Source organism: Dermacentor silvarum, chromosome 1 (genome assembly GCF_013339745.2).
Source record: "Dermacentor silvarum isolate Dsil-2018 chromosome 1, BIME_Dsil_1.4, whole genome shotgun sequence".
In the NCBI taxonomy this organism is placed as follows: domain Eukaryota; kingdom Metazoa; phylum Arthropoda; class Arachnida; order Ixodida; family Ixodidae; genus Dermacentor; species Dermacentor silvarum.
Window position 1 is genome coordinate 98,244,605 of NC_051154.1, and position 11,425 is coordinate 98,256,029.

The window sequence follows — 11,425 nt, forward strand, 5'->3', positions numbered from 1 at the left end:
GAGCGGTCTGAGACCTGACGTCTTAGATGCAATGAGTCTCCGCTGACCATGGTGAGGAGTGCGCTTTTTCGTAGCTCCCGGTATGATGGAGCTGCGCAACGAAGTTGGTGTCTCACGATGTTGTAGGCAACTCTTCGCACCGATTCCAGTGATGCTCGGAGTTGAGCGGATGAGGGGTCCCATACCGAAGCGCACTACTCGAGATCCGGATGAACAAGGGCTGTGAAAAGTAGTCTGCACGCTACAGTATTCGTTCACCGCGACGTTCGGGGAACGAAGACCAATATTCGTTTCGCTTTTGAGATGACTTCGTGTATGTGGGAGCGAAAATCTAGTTCGCGGTCAAGTATGACACCCAGATGTCGAATGTGTGTGCTCATCTGGATCTCTCTACCATCGAGGAAAAGGAGAGGGGGACAGGTGACTTGGCGACTACAACTGACACGCATGGCGACGCATTTGGCAATGTTCAAGGGAAGCAGGTTGCATTAGGTCCAGCGATAAACGTTGTCGAGGTCGGCTTGGAGGCTAACGTAGTCAGAAGAGGATGAGGCTGCGGCGATGAGGGTGAGATCGTCAGCATAAAGCAGTAGGGTTGAGTGTAATGCTCATGTGACGCCGTTGATGAAAATGCTGAAAAGGGTGAGGCCAAGAACGCTGCAGTGGGGCACGCCTTGATCGATGCATGGGGGTGGATAGAAGAGCGGATGTTCCGAAAAGGGACATGTATACTGTGTGCGACCAGTGATGAAGTCTCGAAACCAAGATAAAAGGGGTCCAGATACTCCCATGAGCTGAAGCTTGGACAGGAGAAGAGTATGGCGGATGCACTCAAAAACTTTTCTGAAGTCTAACTGAATGACTTCACAGGGACTGCGGCCGTCGAGGTAGCTAGGTGCGCTGATGGCGGACCGTGCTGCTGTAGCTAGAGCAGTCTCACAACTTCTGCCAGTTCGGAATCCATACTGGCAGGGGCTGAGAAGACCGAGGCTTTAAAGGTGATGTAGCAGGAATTTCTTCACCACTCTTTCCATTGTGTGGCATACTATGAATGTTGTGGATATTGGTCGGTAGGAGTTGATGTCTGACTTTGGGAGGCCGTTAATCTTGTAGAGGGGTGTTACCGAGGCGGTCTTCCAGCTTGTAGGAATGAAGCTCCTGCTTAAGTACTCGCTGAAGAGCTGACTGAAAACTGGTGCTATTCGACAAGCACAGGCTTTCAGGAGGGCAGGGTGAATACCGTCCGGTCCGGGGCACTGAGATGGATTGATACGGAGAAAGGCCTCGTAGGTGTCGTTAGGTGTGATGTCTATATTGGAAAGTGCTTCTAGCGTTGAGGGCTGGCGGAGGGGACTATTGAGCGATGTTAGGAAGTCGGATTGTGTTGTAGGTTGATCTGGTGGCGGAGTAGAGGAGAAATGGCTGGAGAAAAGTTCGGCTATTGCAGTTGGATCGTGAGGGGTGTTGTGCATAAACAGGGGACATCGCAGGTCTTTCGTTTGTTGGGAATGTCGGTCCACAAGAGTTTTGGTTGGTGTGTGGTCTTCACAGCTATTTTCTGAAGGTGCGCAGAGTGGGAAAGATGGATGAGGCGTTTCTATTCCCTACGAGCCTGGCGAGCTTTGGTGAGGTGGACGGGGTTTTGGGTCTTTCGGGCCTTGTCGAATAGACGCTATTTGATAATGTAAGGGTAGCTATGTTTTTCGTTTTTCATGGGAGGCCAGCGCGTCTGCGACGTGCTTTAACAGGAACACATACGCGTTCGATCGCTGACATGAAATCGAGCCATATAGTTCGTACGAGTCTTCCTTTGACTCGCCATCAAACATGAGATACCAAGGGGCCACATGAACGAGTTGGCTGAGGTGCGCGAAATCCGTCTGGGAAAATAGCAGGAGATTCTTGGCGCATTCGCTCCGTTTCGGGACTGAGCAGCGGATATATGCTGACGACAAGGGCCGAATGGTTACAACCCTGCAGGCTAGGCAGGACAGTGATGCTGCAGGATAGTAGGATTGTTAGAAAAAGTGAGGTCAGTGCGCGAAAAAGTGAGCGTTAGAAAAAGTATGAATTGGATCCGTTTCTGGAAATGTAGGAGGGACTGCCGCACTGTTGTTTCTGTTTTGTCGAGTAGATAGTCGTCGAGGGCGTAGAATGGGAGAGGAATTTCTGGGTCAGACCAGTCAGTGTGGCTATTGAAGTCACCAAACACAAACACTGCAGAGTTCTTTTTATGGTCGATGTGGTGCAGCGCGTCGTGGAGCATGGAATATACATACGTGGTGGTCATTTTAATAAAACTTCGGTTGGGGCTAGTTGGTACATAGTATTTTAAGGTGAAAAAATTTCTGCGCGAACACCCAGGACAAACAACAAAGAATAGACGAGACAAGCACTGGCGCTGACTAACTGCTTTATTCTTTGTACGACAACGCATATATATATATATATATATATATATATATATATACCCTTACCACACATGCGCACGCAACACATGGCATATAAATACGCATGTCACACCAGAGCTAGCCAGTTACCGAAGACGTGTGCAGAAGAAATTATATTCAGCCATATATCACTGATACATTGTCACTGATACAGTCACCTGTTTTTTTTTTTTTCATTTATGTGGAAAGCTTCCAGGGCCAGCCGCGCGTGTTCATTTGAGCTTCTGCCAAGAATCGACGTCTCATAAAATCGCGGGGCACAATTGCGCAAACGGCAAGAATTAAGACGGGCAATAAGATGTGCACCTTTGTCTGCATTATTAGTTACTTTTTACGCATGTTCCCTAAGTCACTCATTGATAAATCGCCCTGTATGTCCGATTTAAGTCTTTACACATAAGAGAAGGAAGGCATAAACCACACCGGAGGTGCATGGGATGTAGGAGATCCCGTGCCTGATTTGGCATCCACGCCTGCTGTCACCGCAAGTGCGGGAGCACAGCTTAGCAAGCTTGTTTGGCGCAGAAAACGCCAGAGGGACATCATGCCTGCTAGCACCACTCTTGAGTTGATGAGTAACCTTATGAAGATAAGGTACTACCACAGGCCTGCGGGTTTCACTTTCAGCGGCAGTCCTCTTTCCGTTTTTTTTTTTCTTTTCTGAATCAGGGCCTCGGCAACTGCTGTCAGGAGCGACATAGAGAAACCTGCTGCCAAAAGTCGGCGCACCTGAACGTCAAAGCTATCCTGCATCTTATGCACATACGACTTTTTGAGAGCCGATTTCATACAGGAGGATGCAATTAATATTTTTACTGATTTGGAATGAGCCGACTTAAACCCCAAGAGTTCTACTTTGTGCGTGGTTTGTAAGTCCAACACACATGTCGTTCGCGGACCTCGAGCCTAAGGTCCAAAAACTGCAGAACATTTTTCTGCGGTAGCTCATGGGTGAAAACAAGGCCTTGGCCGTGTTGCTTAAAACAATTTAAAACCTTATGAACTGTATCCCGGTAGGAAGAGTCAAACGGTAAAAGCACTAAAAAATCATCGACGTACCTGAAAACTTTTAAAATTCTCCTCTCGTTAAATACGTGGTCTAAAGACTGGTCTACACTAGCTAAAAAAATATTGCAGCGAGCTGGAGCAACAGAGGACCCAATGCACATGCCATTCCGCTGTAAAAACGGCTGATAATTGAAAACAATAAAAGTTACCTTAAGGTAATATTCCAACAGATTAAAAAAATTCCCCACTGACAGTCCGACATCATTCTGGAACGGTATCGTACCGTTTTCCTCAATGCAAGAATTCACAGAAGTCAAAAGTTCATGCTGTGGCACTACATAAAATAAGAATAAAATAGATCTTCTATATCGACCGAAAAAGCATAACCAACACCTACGTTGCCATGAAAAAGCTGCACTACTTCATCCGATTTCTTCGTCCGGAACGGGTCGCTCACCGCTAGCAACTTTAATTTCTTCTGCAAGAATTGGCTTACGTTCTACTGCCAGCAACCAGACTCACTGATAATGGTTCTGAAAGGTATGTCCGCCTTGTGTGTCTTTGCAGTAAAAAATACTGATAAACATCTGCCTCTACTTTTCTCTATGGCTCTAGCGAGCGACGTCAGTTCCAGTTTATTGAAAAATTCTATAAACTTAGTTTTTATTCTTACCTCACGTTTCTTAACAGGTACACCCGTGAGCAAAAGTATACGGACCATAGGGTCGCCGAAAAAAACTGAATTTCTTCGTAATTAACAAGCATAAAATGGAATTAATGGGTACACTGAAAAGTTCGCAATGCCAAGTTTGGAGTGCAGTCCGCATTTTCAAGTTGCGTTCACAGGCAGAGGTATAAAACGGCTTTATCGCGCCACCCCTGGTCTGTATACTTTTGCTCACGGGTGTACGAAGTTTTTTAACACCGCCTGCAGCTCTTTTTAATTAAAAACGCCCTTTTCAACCACTAGAAACCCTCCTTCTTTATCAGCCTGCAAAAGGCACAACTTGTTGACTTTCAAAGTAGACAACGCACGACGAACACTGTCATCCTCTGGGCGGGAAGCCCCTTTGGGTGCAGACTTTTCCAAACTCTCCACGCCTTCAAGTAAGCAACGTTTGCGGACTTATTGCTTCGCCTTAGAGGCCACACATCTATTCTTTGCAACCAATTTATGGGCAGGGGCACAGGAAGGAAGACAAAACTTGGGGCCTTTCTCTAGCAAACGGTTGATATCTTCAGGTAGGTTGACGTTTCAAAGTATCTTGACACTTCTTCTTTCTACAGATCTTGTCTTTCCACCAGCTGCACGGCACAAATATGTTAAAATACAATGCCACCTGGTTTCCGTGAACTGTGCAGCAAGGCGAATAAAAGACCGGTACTTTCTAAGAGCCAGCCAATCGGGATCAACAGAATGGCAAATAGCCCAAAGCCAGTCTTGGAAAAAACGGATTTGCCGCTAAAGCTCCGAACGCCGTAGTTTACACAGTCTCTTGACATGAGCCCACGAATGAGACACTGGACCGAAGGAAGTACTCACATCTGCCGGGACAAGTCCTTCGCGCATGGACAGTCTTGCTCGGCAAGTAGCATCGATGATGGGGCTGAGTAATGCGTTGACGACAGTAGAAGGACATGGTGGAGACACACAAAAAGAAGGGCCCACTGTAACTGTACTAGAGAGGAACGTCAATAAAACTGAATATAAGTATAATTTCTTGTGCACACGTCTTCGGTAACTGCCTCTGGTGTGACATGGGTATTTATATGTCATGTGTTGCGTGCGCATCTGTGGTTAAGGGTATATATATATATATATATATATATATATATATATATATATATATTGTACTGGAGCACATTGGCACCATCTCTGTGCCAGCCAGTGTGGAAGAAGACGTTGACGATCTTGTGGTTCGCGCTAGGTCGGTTTTCAACGAGCCAGCTTGTTTTAACCGTCAAGCTTCGTCAAATCTACCTGCCGAATACTCTTGTCACATACTCCGGTACAATATATATATATATATATATATATATATATATAGGCCCGATTTATTAATCATATTATAAGAAGCCAACAAACAATGACACCAAGGACAACATATAGGGGCAATTACTTGTACTTACTAAATGAATTAAAGAAATGATAAATTAATAGAAATGAAAATGAATGAAATGGAAATGAGATTAAGGGAAGTGAAATGGATTTCCATTAATTTATGATTTCTTTAATTCATTTAGTAAGTACAAGTAATTTTCCCTGTGTTGTCCTTGGTGTCATTGTTTGTAGGCTTCTTATGATATATATTCGTTGTCGTAAGAACAATAAAGCAGTTGTTAGTCAGCGCCAGAGCCTGTCTCATCTCATCCTTGTGGTTTTCCTGGGTGTTCGCGCTGAAATTTTTTCACCTTAAAAAGATCATTTTTAAGTTTTACGGAATTAAAAATAATAGCTGGTTGCAGATAATCTACGCGTAATTCTAGCCCTTGAGCTGGATTATCCAAAGAGGCGGACGTCACTTGCACGAGAAATCGAAACCCATATTCAACTAATTAACAAAAAATCACAAATTAACGTCTTAATTAATTACTTTATGGCACATATGGGAATTTACGAATTGTAGCGGGTGTATCAACTTAGAATGAATTTCCAGAATGAGGCCACTATTGAGATATGCACCATCAACCTCGCCGTAAAAATGCATTGTTGTTCCATTTACTTTTTTAACAAAACGCCCTTTTATGCATTCAAACGCAAAAGTAACTGGAATGCTCATGTATTTCGTCCCACACATTGGGAAATAATATCTTGAAACTAGCGTAACGCTGGAAAGTCATTTCAAGTGGATACGTCTTGCAAATTCACCTGCTACAATTCGTAAATTGCAATATGTGCCGTAAAGCAAATAATCAAAAAGTTAATTAGGGAATTTTCGGTAATTAGTAGAATATGTGTTTCAATTTCTCATGCTATTAAGGTCCGCCTCTTCGAATAACACAGCTAAAGAGAGAGAGAGAGATTCAACTTTTATTGGTGCCAGCAATTCACGAGGGTGGACGCAGCCGAGACCCCCTGGGTCTCAGCGGCTGCCTCGGCTAGCTGGACGGCCCAGACCTGGTCTTGCTCAGACCAACACAGCTAAAGGAGAATAATTATGCTATATGCCACAGGTGATATTAAAAAGTTGTCGCAGTTTCACCTGAAAGGCGAAGCATCAATTGCGATAGCAAATTTGTAGAGAGCTATACGGAGTAATGATATTAGCTTTATCAGCTGTATAAACTTGAACATGCAGCAGCACCGGCAACACGCAGAACTGTTGTCGACGCCGTCGGCGTTTTGCCCGCGTTCGCTCAAAATGCGTGCGGCGTTGGTGACTGTTGCCGGAGCCTCTGATATAAATAGGCACTTGGTGCCGCAGCTAAACGTCGCCTCCCTTCCCTCCCCCTTCCCCCCTCCCCCACGGCCTCTCGCGCGTCGGAAGAAGGCGCGTTTGCTCTACATATATAGTGATTGTAAAGGAGGAAAGAGACGCCTACTTCTGCAGCCCTTAAGCGAGCACGGCGCAGAACGCGCGTTTGTTCTCCGCCGTGCGTTCACTCCCCGTGAAAGCGCGCGCCCCTGGCGCCCTTTCACTCGCACATACAGCGTTCGGCGCGCGGCGACGATTTCATCTCCATTGACGTCATACGGAACCTCACGGCGACGGCGACGGTGACGGCGACGGCGACGCCGACGGCAGAAATCTGCTTTTGAGTGTCCATATAATTGCTATCGCAATAAAATTCCGTAAAACTTAATTAAAAACGATCACCCTGTATAGGAGCGTTCCTTAAGTACTGGTGGGCAGCAAACGCAATGCATGAGCAGCTTACCGCCTTTGTGAAAAAGTTCGACGAAGACTGCTTCGAGACCGGGTGGGGTGAGATGGCCTAAATGTAGACAGGGTAGGTGTTTGGGTACTGCGATAAGTGCACCACGGCGACTTGTGGGGCGGTCTTGTCGAAATAGGCAGAACATGGTTGGGGTCGAGTACTTGTGCGTCGTAAACGGACTTATCGAGCCATGTCTCGCAGGTTGCAAAAATAGTGTTTGATTTTGACGCTGAAAGTGCTTGAAATTCCGAAAGTCTGTTTTTATCGAGCGAACGTTGGTGAACCAAACGGAGATTTCATCGGAGGCTTTTTGAGAACGGTGACGATGAAAGAGTGGAGAAACGGGACTGTCGTTGGCTGGAGGAGAGAGTGGGACTGTGGTGGGGAACATTTCGACGGTAAACTGGGGCAATGTGCACTGGAAGCAGTACTAGGGTGAGTCACAACGGCTTCCGTCTGTAATCTTGAAGGGACATGTGAAAATAGAGCCGGTGAGACCAGGTGGAGGGGGGTGGGGTGGAGGGGGCTATTCTGTAAGTTTCCGCTTAATGAACATGTCCATTTCCTCTGCAGCTGCAGTGCTGAATAACTGGGGGCGCCTGTCTTCTGCTGACGCCATAAACCAGCCCAGCGAATCATAACTTAAGCAGCAGACGAAATGGAGGTGTCCACTAGGTGGACACTTACAGAATAGCCCTCCAGTTGTCGCAGGCATCACAGAACAGATCAGCTTGATTATCATAGACAGCTTTGTCTATTTAGTGCAGCTGGAGTTGGGTGACTTGAGTAGCTAGTGTAACAAAATGGTGGCACTCAGTTCGTTCACTTTGATTCGAATGGACGTTTACAGAAATGCGCGCGCACCGCCAGCGGCGCCCGCAATCCACGCGCGGCCGGGCGCTCCCTTCTCCGACAGCGGAGGGAGCGGCGTTGCGATTTCTGCAGCGCGTCCTCGGAGTAATGTAGCACTGGTGTACAAAATTATTTAAATGTTTAGATACACAAAAAAGGTTAAAAAGAGAGCTTTGTGGAATGCCACCACCCAGTATAATAGTAGCAATAATAATAATAATAATAATAATAATAATAATAATAATAATAATAATAATAATAATAATAATAATAATAATAATAATAATAATAATAATAATTAATAATAATAATTTTCATCTGTCCATCCATGGGCCGTAGGTCGGCGATGCCGAACGCTACAAAAGGCTTTCTCGAGGAAATGCTCGCAACCGGGTCGATGCCGTATTGCGTAGGTCCACGTAAAAGGCCAAAACGCTACACCAATGCTTTCTGCTGTCTAATAGGGAGCACAAAGTAAGCGTACACTGTGCTACATCATGCATACACAGCACCGAAGCAGCGTATGGGCTCTGCTCATGCTCTGTGTTGCTGAGCCTGCCTTTTCGTTATTCTAAGCCGTTTGCGTCTGCTATACTTCTAAAGCTCTGCTGTAATGACAGCAGTGGAGAGACACGCGGCCCGACAACGTCACAACGATACCGGCGGCGGAGAGTTATAGCCGTTGGAGGAGGAGGCGAGGCTCGCGGAGAGCGCGTAAGCAGGCTAACAGAAGCGGGACGGCGGGACTTCCGCCATTGGGTTTGAGAAAGCAGTGCCGTTACTTCGAAGTCAACCCATCGCCTCTTTACCGCACGTCTGCCGAAACATTCCGGGAACGGACCAGGTGCCCCCAACGAGCATGGGAGTGTTTTCTTTCGGGGTCTTGCGAGGTGGTGAGGCAATTGAGAGGCCCGCTGTACAGCAAGGATTTAAGGCAACGACCTGGAGACACTGGAATTCTGAACATCGTGACGCTGGAGCCTCGTTGTGTGTACAATGCTCACACCGCAGTGTGATTGGAAGAACGATGGGGCGAGAGTGATGTCGGGGAGGGGGGAGGGGGATCTTTTTAAGTACGTGCATTGCTGTTGGAAGGGGATTCGGCGGAGAGTCGGTTAAGATTGGAAGATGCCCAAAATTGTAACATCATTGGAACTTTCGCTCGTATAGTCTTTCGATGTCTTTGTAAATTGTTTACATTGTATCGCTTGCATATTCCCCCTTAATAAACAGTTAACCCCTTACAATAATAAAGCGTCACAGTTTTGCCTACAGCAATGTGGCCTCGCGCATCCACAACATTTTCAGCTTTCTCTAATGGCATCTTCGAGTGGTCGTTTCAGAGCGCTCTCGCCGTGCTACAAAACTGGTGAAAAACGACTTTACAGCTTTATTAAGACAATAACCGGGTATGGAAGTGATGATCCTGCTTCGTTATCATCAGAGGGACCAGTTTCTGCAAACGGTAACGCTTTGTAACCGTTTTACACGACCTTTGTAGCGCTACCAGAGCGCTCTAACACGACAAGCCGAAGATGCCATTAGCAACATTGGGACGAATATCAACGCCAGCCCCTGTCCACGTACTGTGAAAGCTGAACAACATACGCAGAATATCGGAAGTGTAGTGAACTTCTGAACTTTGCATGCAAACCGCGTTTTTCCTTCGTTCCGTATTCATTATATACACCTTAATTGTTGTGAGCACCGTTGATCGAGCTTACAGTTGTATCGAGCTGCGAAGACAACGCTGGCAAGGTTGGTTATTTAACGCAATAGTGACTATCATTTATTGTTCCCCTCCGTACGTGTTTTCTCGTGTGCATGAATCGTACACAGTGCAATAATCAGACAGCCGTTAATCAGGCCACGATAGTCGTTTCTCAGCTCTCTCACGGACTTATAGGCTGTGACCGGGTCCAAGGCTTGTAGTTTGTGAGCCGGGCTGCGGATTCACAGTGGGGGTTTCATTGCCGAGGCCGTTCTCGCGCCTAGGGTAGTAGTAGTCACTAGGCGGCCCCATGAAATTCACCTGGTTGAACGAATTGGTATTTTTACTACCTCTATCGTAGATTGTTTTTCTGTACTTGTCATGAGAGTTTCGATATTCCGCAGCCATAATGTCTTCATCGCTGGGTGCTTCGTCGTGTTCACCGCTGGGCATTTCATCGTCTTCACCGCTGTATTTACCGAGGTGTACATTACGATGATCCGTAAGGGGACTGGCGTGCGGCGGATGGTCTAGGGACACTTTGGAAGGCTTTTCTCGTAAGGCAACTACCGGTCCTTCGGCGTTCTCCAAGCACATCTGCGAAAAAAAAAAAAAAAAAGAAGCTGGTTAGTATACACTGGTTGCAAAGGGGATATATTGTGTTTGACTTGCGACATAGTTTGCTTGTAATACATGAAATCAAAATAACAGAACATATGGTACGATGTAGTAACACCCGCTTTCCCAAGGTATTCGCTGTGAGAAAGAGCAACACACGCCGAGCAGGCTAAAAACACCTCCCGAGTGAAGCATCCTGGCTATAGTCAGTGCGATCGCGTTGCAGATCAAAGAGAAAGCTCCGAGAGTACTGGGAGGCAGCCCTGCTTGGTTGCTCAGACCTCCGGGCCCAAAAGGACTTGGTCCAGACAGCCAGGCTGGCAGCGTCGACCAATGTGGTCCCGGACTAGGGATCCCACCCAGTATGCAGGGCACCACTAGGGGGCCCACACCTCTCTTTCTTTCTTTTCTTTCTTTCTTTATTTGTTTCCATTGCTCAAAATACAATGGCAGGGGCTAAGATAAAAGCTGCACTAGGGTGTCTGTGCCTCGATGTCAGCGCCGCCTGTGGTATCGAGGCACCCTACCTCATACTGAATAATTGCTTTTTACCACCACCACCTCCAGCCGACCTCTCTGCTTTTCTTGCATTAAAATGGTGTCACTCTCTCCTACGGCGGCAACTGCTAAGCCTTAACGTGTCCGTATTTAGGTTTGAAACACTCATGTGAATACACAGGAGTGAGGAATCACATGCCACCTGCTCTTCTCTTTCTTTTTATTGCGATAGCAATTATATGGACACTTCTACCGGATTTCTGCCGTCCGCCGTCGCCGTCGCCGTGAGGTTCCCTATAGATAAAATCTTCGCCGCGCGCCGTATGCCCGAGCGGAAGCGTGCGGGGACGCGCGCTATCACGGAGAGCGAACGCACTCAATCACCCACGCGCAAGCAAGGAAGCGGGAA

The 11,425-nt window shown here is 46.7% G+C and overlaps 1 protein-coding gene across 4 annotated transcripts in view; it reads right to left on the bottom strand.

Annotated features, from left to right (window-relative positions):
• Window positions 1-9,929: 9,929 nt before the first annotated feature.
• The window catches only part of LOC125947134 (uncharacterized), a 32,140-nt gene continuing 30,644 nt past the window's right edge, over window positions 9,930-11,425 (bottom strand). For 3 of the 4 annotated variants that reach the window (XM_049671519.1, XM_049671512.1, XM_049671506.1), the window contains one exon: window positions 9,930-10,497. In XM_049671519.1, coding sequence (XP_049527476.1) covers window positions 10,090-10,497 — 408 coding nt within the window. In that variant the 3' untranslated portion in view covers window positions 9,930-10,089. The remainder of the gene's footprint in view (window positions 10,498-11,425) is intronic. The other variant, XR_007468132.1, reaches the window with a different exon arrangement.